The 17,503-nt window shown below is 36.9% G+C and overlaps 1 protein-coding gene across 1 annotated transcript in view; it reads left to right on the forward strand.

Annotated features, from left to right (window-relative positions):
* CNTNAP4 (contactin associated protein family member 4) overlaps positions 1–17,503 on the forward strand; it is a 222,478-nt gene that overhangs the window by 17,760 nt on the left and 187,215 nt on the right. Inside the window, exon 2 of the mRNA XM_006193465.3 lies at positions 13,444–13,554. Within this exon, the coding sequence (XP_006193527.1) occupies positions 13,444–13,554 (111 nt within the window). The remainder of the gene's footprint in view (positions 1–13,443; positions 13,555–17,503) is intronic.

Genomic DNA, 17,503 nt, shown 5'->3' on the forward strand with positions numbered 1-17,503 from the left:
CTACAAGACACTTGGATTTCTCTGCTACCTTCAGCCATCTATTCAAGTGGTCACAAATTACTGGGTCTTCCTTCTTCAGTGTCTCTGCATCCACCCCTTGCCTTTCGTTTTACTGTCACAGTCAGAAAGATGGAGCCTTTCAACTAAACTGTCAGGCTGAGAATTTAGACAGGGACAAGAAACGTGTGAACAAAGAGTTTCAATATATTATTTTAATTACTATGCAAGAGTCTTAGATGTGGTACCAGGAGGACAAGGAGGACACTTGAGCCCAGGGAGGTCAGATGATGGCTCTTTGTGTAGAGGCCATTCTCAGCTGACAGCCTCAGCAGTAGCACAGAGCAGTGAACCTGAATAGAACTGCTAGTTTAATCAAAATGTAATAGTCGAGTTTAACCAAAACATAATCATCAAAATGTTATAGTCCTGGAGCATTCATATGAAGGGTTGCTGGGATGGGGGTGAGTAGAGTTGAAAATGAATTTAGAATGGGTGCTCCAGGGTTTATGGACGGTGCTTAGATAATTTAGGTTACCCCATTCACATGTAGGCGGAGAGGCAGTGCTGGGAACGAGCCAGAGCCTCAGTTCTAGGGTTGAACCAAGTGGAGACATTCATTAGAATCTGAAATTAAGGCAGAAAACCAGTAAGTGGAGTGACCACATTGTGGAAGTAATAGGTGGCTGTAGCCATTTGCTCTTCAAGGGCCCAGTTGTATGCAGGGATATTGGCCAACTGGCTTGTAAACCGTCTCCAGGACCACACTCCCATCAGTGAGGATATCTTCTGAGATGCAGACCCTCAGCTCTCTTATCAAGCAAAGGAGTGTGCATGGTGGGCTTTTAACATTGATTATGGATTGGGGAGGAGTGTGTAGGGCAGAAATGATGTTCAAGTGAAATTCGCACTGTACGGATTCATCTTTCCTGATTGTGACTCAGTGTTATCTAGAACCTGTTAGAGATTATTATTTCTTTTCTTTTCTTTTCTTTTCTTTTTTTACAGTGTTTTATCTTCAAAAAATTAAATTAGCCAGCATTTTGAAGGCGATATCTGTAATATCATAGATGCATTTAAAGAAGGCTCACAACAGAGAATATGTTCCATTGTTGTCTGTTATATAGAGAACTTTGCCTAGCCCACATCAGGTCCACTTAGGATAATGTACTCAATGTACTTGCTCAAATAACCCTTTAAAAATTCAGGCAATAAAGTAGGAGAGTTGTGCTGGTAGCATAATATAGTCATTAAAAGTAAAGATGTTGAAGAGGAAAAAAAAGCCCGAAGTCTTCAGCAAGAAATTTAAATTCTCTGACCTTCAATTCCCCATCTAGAAAACGGAGATAATATCTTCCTCACAAGGTTGTTGTAAGGATTTAACGTGACCAAGACGTAGCATGCAATACTGGTAACTATTATTGTTATTAGCATTTTTCTCTAGAGGGCTCCAGTTAAAATATCACTGGTACATTGGCTTGCATCAGGTCATCCTATTAATGCCTCAGTTGCTACCTGTAAGTCATTTTGCAGTAGGTTAGATGCTGTGACATATGTCAGGGAAGTACCTGAATGATGGGTCAAGGAGAGGATGTCTTTTATATTGGAGTGGTGATGGTGTGAACAGGTCACTAATACTTCGTCAACTCAATAGCATTTTGTAGGAACTAACAGGAAAATGATAACTTATATACAAGAAAACAAAGTAAACACTATACTTCATTCTTTCTAATCCAGAGAAGTGAGAGTAGAAGTATACAAAAAGTTACCGTAAAAAAGAGAAAATTTTTGAATGAGACTATTGAGTTTTATCTTTTATTATGGGAATAATCAGTTTTTAAGTGTGGCTGTCTTGGAAAGCAACATGACATACCATGGCCACTTGTAATATCATCATCATATTAAAAGCGCTAAGTATTATTTTAAGCTAATTATTTTAAGTACTAAAGTCAAATGACAAATATTCAAAGATTTTTTCAAAAATTGTGTTTGGAGGCCAAAAGCAAATCATGGATTATGCAAAAATTGAAACATGTATTTTCTATTTTTAAATAATTTATCTAATTCAAGAAAGTACACATATCTAAGGTAATATTAACAATTTACAAAGTATGTATACTCATCATATACATTAAAAGAGCAGAAAGTAAATGAGTTACCAGGATTTGGTTTAGTTACAGAGGACTGTTATCAGGATGTTGGCAGGGTTACAGTAATTTTAAAAAGAGACGAAGGACCTAGAAACATCAAGGGTGCATCTTGTGGTCTCTTCTAAGTCTTGGAGTCCTCTCCAAACTCTCATGTTTATTAGCAGAGCTACTTTGCAGCCAAGGCCCTCAATTCTGTTCTTGCTGTCAGTCTGGAGTAGTTCTCAGCTCCTAGAGACCACTCTGTGGTACAAAACACATGGCAGTTTGCTCCTACAAGTGGGAAAGATTTTTCTCATACTTCATGTCCTCTCTGACTTCTTTGTGTCTTTAACCTTTAAGACTTTTTTGAAGGGATTCCTTGATCAGGTCATGACCACCCAGGATAATCTCACTTTTGAGTAACTAAAAGTTGAGTAAATTAGGGATCTTATTTAATTAATTACATCCCCAAATCCTTTTTGCTCTGTAATGTAACACGATCCCAGGAGTGATATGCCATCACATTTGCAGGTTTTGCCTGCACTCGAGGTGGGGGAGGGTTGTACAAGGTTCTACAACAAGGGGCTAGAATCCCCGGGCCTGCTGAGAGGCTCACACACCTGGCTATGGGGCCGTGATGCTACCTACGTTCAAGGAGAGCAGGGGCTGGAAACATCTAAGTGTCCTTGAAACTGTGGTGGTTCTTGGTGGGAGTGTGGCCTTGTTGGAAATAGGAAGGTTCCACAGCTCAGAACTGGTATCAGCCTGTTCCCCCGTTGAGCTAACTCCCACCTGCTCAGCCAGCTTTTAACTAAGCTGTCAAAAACAGTGCAGGTCAACCCCAGAGGCCAGCCAGGCTTGTCCCTTGCTCAGTTATGAAATCAAACACAATAATCTCAGCCAATGAAATGGAAATATCCTCCACCTAACTTCATGTTATTACTCAGAGAAGCTTATTCTGTTTCGTTAACTTGGTTCCCCCTCCACCTGCAACCCCTTGCCCCTTAGTTAAAATAACTATTTATTAAAATAGCTCTATGGATTCACCCATTAAAATGCATTTATCTGCAGAAGATTTTCTTATCACAGGACTTGAACCTTCATCTTTAAGTGTGATATTTTGAGATACCAATAACAACTCTCAAAATAATCTGGTAATAAAATGGAATATTTGTTCAGAAATACCAAAATATCACCTAATATGACTAGAAAAGGAATTGAATTGAGGCTTACCCAATTTTCCCTCCAGGAATCAAAGTCTAAAACATGGCAATTTCAGGTTGAAATTATCAGTTAATGGAAATAGCACATACTTAGGAGGTCACCGTTGCTGTGGCTTCACGCACGTGTGATGTTGCCAGGCACAGCATGAATGCCTCGAACATTCTAGCTACATCATCAGAGGTGTCTAAATGAAGAGATGCCCGTGTTCTCTGAGTCCTTTCCGCTTTCCTTATGAATCATGGCTGCTCAATTTCTGCACTATGTGCAGTCTTAAATTCTATTTTTCTGGAGTAAATGAAACAACTCTAAAAGTTAAAAGATATAAAGAAAAATACGGCTTTCAGAACATTTTAAGTTCTTCCTTAATAGAAAAACAATGCATCCCAAGAACATTTAACTTCCTTTTTAGGTTAATAATTCTGTGCCACTTTTTTAGAGAGAAAATATCAGTGTGACTAGGCATGTTAAGTGCTGCCCACTCTTTCTCCTTCTCAAGGGTTAAGTCTTATAATAAGATTTTTATAAGAGATATGCAGCTAAATTTTAGTCAGTTCCAACTCTTGAAATTTTTGAGTTTATAATAATAATTACTTCAGGTGGAATAACAGACACTCACATAGTACTTACTATATACCAGGTACTAGTGCCCTTTATATGCTGACTCATTTAATTCTCAGAAAGCCCTGCTTACCTTAGTACTGTCATTATCCTCATTTAGAGATGGGGGAATGCAGTTTTAACAAAGTGCCTGAGATCAGTCAGCAGTTGGCAGAGGTAGGACCTAAGCCCTAGGGGATGGCTCTGAAGCTACACTGATCATCACTATGCTATGTTGTATCTTGGCTTCTGGGCGAGGTAACAGGTAACTTACGATGCTGACCCCCTGGACACCTTCATCCCAGCAAATGGAGACCCAGGTCACCTGAGAGGTGCCATAATAGAAGCCTGTTCAGGTTAAGGAGGCACCTTCCTGAGTGATGGGAGGGGTGGTGGCCTTCAGGAAGGGTATCATAGAGAATGGGGAGCCGCAGCTGAGACTTGGAGAAGCAGGTGCTCAAAATGAAGGGAAGAACATGTTTCACCTTTGTGCATTGAGGAGAGGATTGGGATCATCTTCCAAGTGATGTTGGGAATGATGCAGTCTTGTCTATCTCAAATTATAATCACACAGGTCGATTCCATTGTGAACTCTAATGGCTTTACTCACAATAGGAGGTCTCATCATTAAAGCAGTATTTATCTGTCACTACATCAGACTCAAAACTACTTTTTAACAATCTCTGGCAATGTTTTAAATCTGAAAATAAAGTCATTTTTTGATTCTACACCTACAGTTTGGTGACTGTGGGAGGTAGAGTAATGACCTCGCAGGGGTGCCTAAGTCCCAGTCCTAGTGATGCAGGAAAAATGGATGTGGGGCATGAGGAGGGCCATGTCCTAGGCCTCAGTTGAGCCCCTGGGACATGCCCTACCAAGTGTGGGGTCCTTGGCTTTGCGCAGGAAAGAATTCAAGAGCGAGCCACAGTTTGAGTAAAGGCGTATTTATTTAGAGAGATACATACTGCATAGAGCATAGGCTGTTTCAAAAGGTAAGAGGAAGGGCCATGAGGTGTGAGGATTGGGTGCTCAGATTAGAGTAAAAGTAGGTACACACTCCATAGACAGAGTGTGGGCCATCTCTGAAGAGGAGAGAGAGAGAGGTGGCCACGAGGCGCCTTGTTGCCAGTTTTTATGGGCTTGGTAGCTTCATATGCTATTAAGTGGAAGGACCAGTCTAACTAGCCTGGGGAAGGGGCTGGGATTCCCAGGAAGTTGGCCATTTCCCACTCTTTGACCTTTTGTGGCTAGGCTGTCATGGCACCTGTGAGCATGTTATTATTCACCATGGTAATATATTACAATAGGCACATAATGAAGCTCAAGGTCTACTAGAAGTCAAATCTCCCACCATCTTGAGCCTCAAGGCCTACTGGGGGTTGAATCTTCCACCATTTTGATGTTAATTGCTGCATCATTCCTTGAATGGCTGTGCGCTGCCCCCTTCGTGTATCACTAGAAATCTGAATATTTTACCTTACAAAGGGACTAGCAAGGGGACATTGCAGATGTCATTAGATTAAGGTTTTTGAGATGGGGAAAATATGCTGCATTATCCAGGTAGGCCCAATGTCATCACAAGAATAAGTGAAAGAGGGTGGCAGGAGTGTCAGTAAGCAGATAGGATGATGGAAGCAGAGATCAGAGGGCCATGCATAATGCAGCCGGCCTCTACAAGCTGGAGAAGGGAAGGAAACAGATTCTCCTTTAGAACTTCCAGAAGGAATTTCACACAGCTGACACCTTGATTTTAGTCCAGTGAAACTAATTTTGGGCTTCTGACCTCCAGAAACGTAAGACCATACGTTTGTGTTGCTTTAAGACACTTAGTTTGTCGCAGTTTGTTATAGCAGCAACAGCAAACGAATACAGCAGCCATTCACATCCTCTGCCTCGATTCCTGGGCTGTGAAAAATAAGAGTTTTTACACGAACCTATTAAAAAGGAAGAAAAAAAACAGAAGAAAAATTCTTTATACTATACATTTAAACCTATTGTCTTTTAAAGACAAGCCTTCATTACTGTTTGACTAGCTGTTCTATCATAGATTTATAGACAAGTTAATCTATGTTGTTTGCAATAAATGGAGGAGGGTTCACATAAACTTCTATGCATGAGCTCATACTGTATACATCCCAGAATCCGTGTATAAGCAACTGTAGACAAAACTGCCTTGGATTCATTTAACTGTAATACTTTCTACATCTTCCATCCTTTTGCTTGCTTGACTGTATGTTATGTGTTTAGATTGTCAACAGCATAGACCGCATGCTTGGTAAACATCATTTTTATTTGCATTAATTTTCTTTTTTTGTACCTATCAGCTTTTAACCTTACATAAGAATTTTCTTTGGACTGGGCTTCATCTTTATTAATTTGAAGCATATGTTATCCAGGTTACATGCCTATTAATGTTCTAAACCTCCCCCCACCTCCACTCCACAAAAGTCCTAAGTTTGTGAGAGGACCCTTTTATCACTGTTTTAAACATCTTACATTCTATAATCTATTATTTGAATGATTTTGAGTTTTATGCTTATTTAAAGTTTCTCTCTTCAAGTCCTTTTTCAGTCAAAAGTCAGTTCTGAAATTTAGGTTGGTCATAAAAGGAACAAATTTGAGATATGGTTACAAGTCTTAAATCTACTTATCGTGATGTCTCATGTGACCATTTTATCCGTGTTGTGTGCAGATTCCTGGAACACTGATACCCTCTTTACTTTTTAATTATTTCTTCCACCCCTTCACCTTTGGTTGGTTTTGTTTGGTGGATTTGTAGGTCTCCTTGTCTTAATATCTGGACTTTAAATGGTTGCTATTAAACCTCTAAAAGCAATCAGCCTCTGGCTGTCCTGTCATTAAAAGTTAACTGCCTTCCCATTAATCCATTAATTGTGAAGAATAATTGGGAAAGCTATTCAAACCAAGGCTATAACTTGGGGCATGTAAGCCAGCATTTACCTCCAAGTGAAAGCTTATCCTGTTAACGTCACAGAGTATTAACTACGACATATTTGTGTGTGTGTGTGTGTGTGTGTGTGTGTATGTAATTCACCATGGCTTATGTAGGAGAAAATGCATAGAAGCTTGTAGGCTGCTGCCAAAATAAATTCCTGACAACTAGAAAATCATCCTTGTCTTTGACTCAGCTCTAGAAAAAATACTGATAAATATTTACTTGTTTTAAATTGCAGCAATATGTTACTTTCTAGATTTAAGCCAATGATTGACAAAGTTAAAAAGCTCATGTTTGTCTTATTTCTAAAACTAGTATCCTCAGTAAATGTTAATTTTCACGTCAAAGTCAAATCACTACTCCAAGAACCTGAAGACTTCAGCAGTGATCTATACTCAGTGGTAGTTAATTGAGCTGAAATGTTATTTTGGGTAATGATGAGACAGAAAATCAGGATAGACCCGTATTTTATCACCTACTCTTATGAAAAATTACATTTTATTGAAGCCCAGTTGTATCACCACTATTCCCTAAAATTTATTCTTTTTCTTTTTTCTCACCAGAATGTCACTGTGCGGTAGCTGCCTCCACACACTGTCAGTTGACATAGCTGCATAGGGAGAAAGAGATGGGGTGTGATGCCATAACCATTTCTTCCATCTTTAAATAGCCTCATGAAACAGTATGAAAAGCATAACGAGTTTGGCGAAAGGAACAAAACTCTCCATTGGATAGAAGTTAATTTACAAGTCTATTTTAGTGGTTTCCAAATTAGCATGGTCCTGGCTAAACTGCACCCCAGACAAAGGAAGTCAAGGTGACCTGGAATGGAGCACAGTCATGGGCAGGTTTTAAATCTCTTCCATATGATTCTACTAAGTAGCCAGGATGAATTACTGAAGGTGCATGTTCTATGGAAGTGACATCTTAGGGCTGGTCCATCTATTTTTTTTTAAATCAGGAGGTTGATGCTACTTTTCAAACGTACTTTTCAAACTTGTTCTTCGACAGGCTCTTAGGGTGGGCTTCAATGGCTTTTCTTTGATGTGCTGAGTGAATGCTTGGGGGTGGTTTCAGCTGTGAGGATGAGCCTGCAGAGCTGGGAAGAGCTCACTGGCATAGAAATCAGTGAAGACCACCCAAATGAGAAGAGGCACAGACTTGTTTTAAATTTTAAAATTTATTTATTTTTAAAGTTGCAGTATATATATTCCTTTTCCTATTCTTTTTCATTATAGGCTATTACAAGATATTGAGTGTAGTTCCCTGTGCTGTAGAGTAGGACCTTGTTGTTTATCTGTTTTGTATATAGTAGTTTGTATCTTCAAATCACAAACTCCCAATTTACCCCTCCTCCCCTCCCCCCCTCCAGTAAGCATAAGTTTGTTTTCTATGTCTGAAGCGCATACTTTTTGTTTGCTATAGCAAGGGGTCAGTCACCATGGCTTGTGTTTGGCACAGACTCAAAGGCAGGCACGGGAAAGCTTTATTGTGAAAAAACAAAACAGAAGGCTTCAGGCATGCCCTGAGTGGAGGCTGTTGGCAGGAGAAAGCTGTAGGCAGGCTAACCAGAAGCAGGCCATCCTATGTAATTGATTATGAGTGTACATTTGACTTCCTCTGTATTTAGTAGAGATTTATCCAGTCCTAGGTAGGAAGCTGTAAGATAGTTATCAAGTCCTGGCCGTTTGGGGCCATTTACTACGGGGGTTATTATTTGGCTTCCTGAGGAAGCTACTGAGGATGGTAGGTTGGTTCCTGGGCTGGTTGCTGCAGGTTGTGGATGAGAGTTCTATTTTTGTATCTAGTGTGGCCATTGTCCGCTTGTGTATTCAGTCTCTTGTCGGGCAGGAGTGGGGCATCAGGGACTGGATCCTGTGTCATGCCGGGGCAGGGAGATGGGACTCCTCCTGGAATCCTGACACTGGACCTGAATAATCTCTAGAACTAACTCATATTTGGCTTGTGGTTAGAGAACAATATTGTTTTTCACTTTTTCGATAAACTCTTGCCTTCTACACAGTATCTTTGATGTGTGTCAGCAGTATTTTTGATAATTCTACACTTTCCTAAATTAGTCCATGATTTCCAATTTCAACTGAATGACAATTTCAATAAAATAGATTAGAATAAATCATTTTATTCAAGGAAATGGATTTCTTGAAGGGAAAGTCATTCCTTCATCCTGAATCTATCAATGGAATATTTGCTTTAGGTCTAAATAGTAAACTGTTTTCTGAAAAGACTGAAATTCCAACATTTCCAACGCTCCCTGTAAAGGTCCCACTCCTGCCGCTAGTATATGGGAATTTTGGAAGATTTTACGCATGTTTCCTACCTACCCTATCCTGTCCTTTCCTATCCTTCGTCAATGAATATCCCCACGGAGAACATGATTAATTAGCTGGCATACAACTGATTTTGGCAGGTCTTCCAAATAACAGAGATGATTGTTTTACTCAGCTGCAACTAAGCTGAATGCTACTGAAAGTCAGCCCTATTTTTTGCTTAAGTATGTTTTAAATTACCAATACTTGTTTCACCAATGTGCCAGCTCAGAACAGCAGCTTTGTGTCTTTGGGTAAATTTTGAACAATTGTGCCCTCTTCTCCTCAATTGTATAGTGGAGTTAATAGTATCAAATAGTATAAGGTATTTGTCAGGATTTAATACATACAAGCACTGAGAACTTAAGCAGCCAATAATATATACCCATTATCTTAGTACAGATAATATTTTACAGAGATTAAGAAAACTAAATTACTTTTATTAAAAACTGAACAGCTCTTATGCTTTAAAGCCCTTTGTAAGATACTATTAAGTTACTTTTGATCAAGCTATATTAATATAGCTTGCATCTTTGTTTATAAGAGGCTATTGAGTTTTTTCAAATACACAATTTGCCAGAGATCTAATTTATCATTGTCTTTTTAATGACAATGGTAAGTTCTTCCCTCACTGTGAGAAGTAAATGATGACTTCTCTGAGATATCGACCTGAAAGCTGTAGATTTGTGTGTGTGTAGTGTGAGTGTGTGTGAGTGTGTGTGTGTGTGTGTATGTATGTGTGTGTTTATGTGTACACGTGCTCAGGAAAGTCTCAACAGAAATTAAAATTAGGTCTTTTTTTTTTCTTTGGACTATGTCTATTTTAATAGAATTCTTTAAAACTCTCTAGATGTAATCTATGTATAGAACAGTTTTTTTTACAAAAAAAGACAAAATGATAGTTTCACATTTCCAACTGTATATCAAGTTTAATGTGGAAATTCTAATGTGACTGTTAAAACAGTTGTATGAAAAGTAATATAATTCTGGAAAAGCATACAATAAATAGTAAGAGTGATGGTCATTTCTCCTTCTAATAAAAAAAAAAAAAAAAGACAAATTAACCAAACATAGCCTGCTGCTATTTTGAATTGTACAAGCCTTCTCCTTTGATACCGTTTTTTAAAATTTCACTAGTGACTGGAGTCTTTCAGCCTCTCCTGTGCCCCCCCCCCCCAAGAAAGTGCTTTTTTTCGCCTAGTCAAAGCCCCTTCTTTATTAAGTGTTAACCAAGCTGTACCCGGTCCTCTCCACTTTGGGCTGTGAGTAGGGGCAGCGCAATTCACCAGCTGCACCTGAACGGGGTCAGAGTGAGACAGAGGGTGGGAGCTGAGTCCCAGCATGCAGTGCGGCAGCCCCAGGCGTGGTCAAGATTGGTAACTATGTGTGAAATGGTTGTGAGTTCTTACTAGAGAGTGCTCACTGAACGTGTGTGTTAACTATATAAGAATAACTTTAGAATATTTTATTGGTAAGTAAACATTCCACAGATTGTGGGGAAATGTACATATCAATGTAACCGCTACTCAGGCCAACAACTAGAACTTTACCGAACACCGGAAGCTCTCATCTGCCCACCCCTGATCCACTTCCCATGTCACATGTCCTCCTCCCCATAGATGGAATTAGCACCCTTTCTCTTGTATTAATCCCATTCTTTGAAGCCAAACATAGAACAGTATTGATTTTCAATTTATAGTGGCAAAACAAATGAGCAATAAATATATGCCCTCTAGAGTGATTGCAATAGAGAGGCATTTTACATCTGAAACATTGATTTGAATCTGCATAGTTGATTGTGAATTGCAGTTAAACAGCCTTTTGGGGTCACACTCATACCTGAATACTGATAATGCTTAAAAAATTACTGTGCTTGTGGTAAACACACACCCACATACGCACCCCCCCCATAGATAATGTACTCATTTGTGTGTGCAAACATACACATCATAGTTTCCACAATGTACTAAAGCATTTTGGTTGTTGCTTGTAATTGGATGTGATCAAAATTTCCTTCAACACTCCAAGGATTGTTATGTCTTTTTATTTCTACCCTCTTTAACACTTGAATTACAGCTAGATTGGCAGTGTCAGTACTTAAGCCAATCAATAGACATGTAGGAACTATGGGCCGGTTATCAAGTCTGTCCTAGGAGTTAGCTAAAGAATTGAAGGTGTGAAAAGATAAAGTAGACTTTAAATGAAAATGAAACAACCTTAAAAAATAAAATGCTGTCTTTAGCAAATTCTTGTGAAAGGCCTTCATATGTTAAGTTGGTAAATTTTTACTTACCACTTATACCTAAAGCCTTTAACTTTAAAGAAAAGTGCATATTTCAAATAGCAGGACTGCAGAAAAATATTGTTGTTTGTATATTTAAGCAGTAAAATTGCTAGTGTCTATTTTAAAAAACTATATCAAGCAGAATAGACTTTATAAAATTGCAGCTGAATCTAGATAATTCATAGATTTATTTCACTTAAATTGTTTATTGTTAATTTAAAAATTGGTGCGATAATCCTGCATGATTTTTCATTACAGATATATGTTAAATCCTAAATAGAAATATTTTCTGATTAGAGCAAAAATGGCAACAACTTAATAATGGTAGAAAATGAAAGACAAATACTCTGAAGATGTGTAGAATGAGGAAAATCAGCTGAATAAAATGAGCATGTATAGATGTGGCCAATGTGAGATTATTCTTAGACTTTTCCTCACCCTTTGGGCCTTATTTTTTTATTTGGTATGTGATGCACATAATAGGATAGATGATAAGACAGGTATATACTTTCCTATATATCCTTACACACTCACTAATATACACATCTGTCACACACACGCACACGCACACACACTGCCTCCCCTCAGAAGTAAGCACTATCCTGAATTTTATGCTTTTCACTTCTTTATTTTTTTGCAATACTTTTTTTAAATCACATATGTCCCTAAACAGAGTATTACTTAGCCTTGCTTATTTTTAAGATTCTCAAAACTATCAACATATACTCTGTGGTCTTCTATAACTTGAAGACCATTAAATTTTTTGTTTCATTAAATTTTTTGTTTCTAAGATCCAACCGTTTTTTTGTTTGTTTGTTTTTTGGTGCGTGTTGGTATAGTTCTTTTTACTGCTGTGTTATTTCATTGTCATGATTTATTGATCTGTTCTTTGATTAGTAAATGTTTGGATTGTTCATCAGTTTCTGCTATTATGGTATGCTATTATATTGTGCTAGATTGTTATACATCTCCCTGTGCACTAATACAAGAGTTGCTCTAGGTCAGTGCTTCCCAACTTTTTTCTGATGGCACACAGTAAATACTAGTATTTGTGTGACACCCAGAAGGCAAGGCTTCTTGAGACCAGCAGCTCATAATAGGGAGGTTCTGCCCAGGAGGACACACATCAATGGAATTGTTGGAACATAGGGTATAGAAGTTTTAATATGCAAGCTAATGACAAATTGTTTTTTTTGAAGTAGGTGCTCATGTTTACACTCCCACTAGCAGCATGTTGGAGCTTCTTTTGGTCCACATTGTATGGACCATTTGGTGTTGTCAGACTTATTAAATCTTTCTGGTCTATTGTTCATAAAATAGCATTTAATTGTAGTGCTAATTTACACTTTGGGTTTGAGCATCATTTTATAGAGGTTCTGTGCTGTGAACTCTCCGGTCTAACCTTGTTTATAATTTTTTTTCTTGTGTGTTTTCTGATTTAAAGGGAATTTTTGTTTCTGTTTGTTTTTTGTTTTGCTTTGTTTTCTTGCAATACTAATTATATTCTGTTTGTGAGTACTTTCTCCATGTTGTGATGTTTCTCTTCACATGTCTTTTGGTGACCCCAAGTTCTGAATTTTAATGTAATTAAATTTATAATTCTTTCCTAATGTACATTTATTTGTGTAAGTTAGGTATACTGATTAGGTATTTTTGTTTAAGTAAACCTTTTCTACCTCAAGATATCATTTTATAATTTCTTTGACATTGTCCTTCTCCATTTCCATATTCTCTTGTCTTTAAATTCCTTTTCTCTTATTGAACTTATTAGACCTCCAGGAGAATACTAAACAGAAGCAGTGGGCATATTGTTAGAGATCCTAGGTTTATTGTTTTGTTTTCTTTGCTTATTTATTTGTTTTATCTATTGAATCCAAGAAAGCTGTCAACATGTTACTAACCTGAATGTGGAATTTTTCATTTTGGCAGATAATTGTGATGACCCTCTGGTGTCTGCCTTGTCTCAGGCATCCTTTAGCAGTTCATCTGAACTCTCTAGCAGCCATGGTCCTGGATTTGCAAGGCTAAATCGAAGAGATGGTAAGTCTGCTTTTCTTCCTCTGATTAGTTCATAATGAATCTCATTCCTTTTCCATTCTCTTTTTAATAAAATCATTTTAAGTGATATGTTATAAAAGGAGGAAAATTTCCAACTAAGCAAATGGGAGAAACTCATGGGATGTACATGAAATATAGGATTGGTTCTGGAACGGCAGAGGGATGCATCCTATTTCAAAATCCTGTCTCATCATTTTAGCACCCAAAGAATTGAATTCCCTCAATCTGGTGATTTTTTAATGTATCTTAGAAACTTTTAAAAAATTATTTAATTTTATTATTTTTATTGAAATATAATTGATATGCTGTATTATTTTAGTTTATGGTGTACAACATATTGGTTCAGCATTTAAATACATTATGAAATGATCACCATTTTAAGTCTAGTAATCATCTGTTCCCTATACTAAGATATTATGGTATTATTGACCATATTCCTTATGCTGTATATTATGTCACATGACTTATTTATTTTATAACTGGAAGTTTGTACCTCTTAATTCCCTTCATCTATTTTGCCCAGCCCCCCGGCACCCCCTCCTCTGGCAACCACCCCTTTTTCCTCTGTATCTATGAGTCTGTTTTTGTTTTGTTTGTTCATTTGTTTTATTTTTTAGTTTCCACATATAAGTGAGATCATACAGTATTTGTCTTTCTCTGTTTGACTTATTTCACTTAACATAATAATCTTCTAAATCCATCCATATTGCCACAAGTAGCAAGATTTCATCTTTAATGTCTGAATATTTCATTGTGTATATATACCACATCTTCACCCATTCACCCACAAAGTACACTTAGATTGCTCTTATATTTTGGCTATTGTAAAATAGCCAAATGTAGAAGTACATATCTGTTTGAATTAGTGTTTTTATTTTCTCTAGTAAATACCCAGAAGTGAAATTGTTGGTAGTTCTGTTTTTAATTTTTTAAGGAATGTCCATACTGTTTTCATAGCAGCTGCACCAATTTACAGTCCCATTGACAGTGCATGAGATTCCCTTTTCTCCACAGCTTCACCAACACTTGTTATTTCTGGTCATTTTGATGATATCTCATTGTGGTCTTGATTTGCATTTCCCTAGTGATTAGTGATGTTGAGCATCTTTTCATGTATCTGTTGGCCATCTGTATGACTTGTTTGAAAAAATGTCTATTCAGGTCCTCTGCCCATTTTTTTGATTGAATTGTTTGTTTTTTTGGTATTGAGTTCTATGAGTTCTTTATATAGTTTGGATATTAAACCCTATTTGGATATGTCATTTGCAAATATCTTCTCCAATTCATCAGGCTGCCCCTTTGTTTTTTTGATGGTTTCCTTCACTGTCCAAAGCTTTTTATTTTTATTAGGTCCCATTTGTTTAATTTTGCTTTTGTTTCTCTTGCCTGAGGAGACAGATCCAAAAAGATATTGCTAAGACCAGTGTCAAAGAGCGTATTGCCTTTTTCCTCTGAAAGTTTTATGGTTTCAGGTCTTACACTTAAGTCTTTAATCCATTTTGAGTTTGTTTTTGTATGTAGCATGAGAAAGTGGTCCAGTGTGATTCTTTTACATGTAAGTGCCCAGTTTTTCCAACTCCATTTATTGCATATTCTTGCCTCCTTGTTTAGATTTATTCCTAGGTATTTCATTCTTTTTGATAGAATTATAAATGTGATTTTCTTAGTTTATTTTTCTTAAGTTTGTTATTAATGTATAGAAAAGCAACCAATTTCTGTATATTAATTTTATATCCTACAACTTTATCTGAATTTATCTGTTAGTTTTAACAGATTTTTGCTGGAGTTTTTAGGATTTTCTCTATATAGGATCATGTCATCTGCAAACAGTGAAAGTTTCATTTCTTCCTTTTGAATTTGGATTCCTTTTATTTTTTCTTGTCTGATTGCTGTGGCTAGGATTTTCAATACTTTATTGAATACAAGTGACAAGGGTGGGTGTCATTGTTTTTTTCCTATACTTAGAGAAAATTCTTTCAGCTTTTCACTGTTGAGTATGATGTGTGCTGTGGATTTGTCATATATGACCTTTAATATATTGGGGTGTGTTTCCTGTTTCCTCTGTACCCAATTGTTGACAGCTTATTATATGATAAATTGATGTTGAATTTTGTCAGTAGCTTTTTCTGTGTCTGTTGAGATTATCATATGGGTTTTCTTTTTCTTTTTTTTTTTTTTTAATGTGGTGTATCAAATTGATTAATTTGTAGATAGTGAACCATCTTTGCATCTCTGGGATAAATCCCACTTGATCATGGTATATCATCCTTTTAATGTATTGTTGAATTTGTTCTGCTAATATTTTATTGAGGATTTTTTCCATTCATGTTTATCAGTGACATAGGCTTGTAATTTTCTTTTTTTGTGGTGTCCTTTTCTGGTTTTAGTATCAGAATGATGCTGGCCTTTTAGAATAAGTTTGGAAGTATTTCTTCCTCTTCAACTTTTTGGAATCGTTTGAGAAGTGTTAAGTGTTAACTCCTAAAATGTTTGGTAGAATTCATCAGTGAAGCTGTCTGCTCTTGGACTTCTGCTTTTTGGGAGTTTTTATTTTTGTTTTTGTTTTTTTCTCTTACTGATTCAGTTTCATAACTAGTGATTGGTCTGTTCAGATTTTCCATTTCTTCCAGATTCAGTCTTAAAGATGGTATGTGTCTAGAAATTTAATCATTTTCTATGTTGTCCAGTTTGTTGGTATATAACTATTTGTAGTAATCTCTTATGATCCTTTGTATTTCTGTGGTTTTGATTGTGAGTTTTCCTCTTTCACTTCTGATTTTATTTATTTGGGTTCTCTCTCTCTTTTTCTTGATGAGTCAGGATAGAAGTTTATCAATTCTGTTTATCTTTTAAAAAAACAGTTCTTTGTTTCATTGATCTTTTCTTTTTGGGGGGGAAGGTCTCTATTTTATTTATTTCTGCTCCGATCTTTATTATTTCTTTCCATCTGCTGACTTTGGGCTTTGTTTGTTCTTATTTTTTTACTTTCTTTTTGTGTAAATCTAGATTGTTTATTTGATATTTTTCTTGTTTCCTGAGGTAAGCCTGTATTGCCATAGATGTTGGAATGTTGTATTTCCATTTTCATTTGTCTCAAGGTATTTTCTGATTTTCTTTTTTATTTCTTCAATAACCCATTGGTTGTTTGGTAGCATATTGTTTATACTCCATGTTTTTATGTTTTTTCTAGTTTCTCTCTTGTAGTTAATTTCTAGTCTCATACTGCTGTGGTCAGAAAAGAAGCTTGCTATGGTTTCATCTTTAAATTCACTGAGACTTTTTTTGGGGGCCTATCCTGTTTGTGATCTATCTGGAGAATGTTCTGTTGCCTGAAAAAAAAAAAAGAATAACATGAGAGTTGTTAGTTAAGTTTTATTTGGGGCATAATGGGGACTATCACCGGGGAGACAGACTCTCAGATTGCTCTGAGGAACTGCTCTGAAGAGGTAAGGGGGAGGTCAGTATATATTTGATTTTGCTGAAGGGGGATATGTAGTCAAGCACACATTTTGGCAGAAAGTTGCTGCTACTCACAAGGAGCAGATGTCTGTTAATGAGACTTTTCTAGATATAAGAGGATGCAAGAAATTGGGCTCATAAAATCTTCTCCTGAAAATATCTATCTGAAGGCCTTAGTCTACCAGTTTTTCCCAGAGCACAGGGTGCCTCGTTCCTGATCTCCACCCTGAACTCCTTTCAAGGTGTATGAAGGTCAGCGACTACAATGACTAGTGACCTGTTCCTTGTATAGGCAGATGGCAAGTGACAGTTTTTAATTGGCAGTTCTGTGTGCCTTTGAAAAGATTGTAGTCTTCTATTTTTGGATGAAATGTTTTGTATATCTCTGTGAATCCATCTGTTCTAATGTATAATTTAAGGTCATTGTTTCTGTATTGATTTTTTTGTCTGGATTATCAGTCCATTGATGTAA

The sequence above is a fragment of the Camelus ferus genome, chromosome 9 (assembly GCF_009834535.1).
Source record: "Camelus ferus isolate YT-003-E chromosome 9, BCGSAC_Cfer_1.0, whole genome shotgun sequence".
NCBI lineage: Eukaryota > Metazoa > Chordata > Mammalia > Artiodactyla > Camelidae > Camelus > Camelus ferus.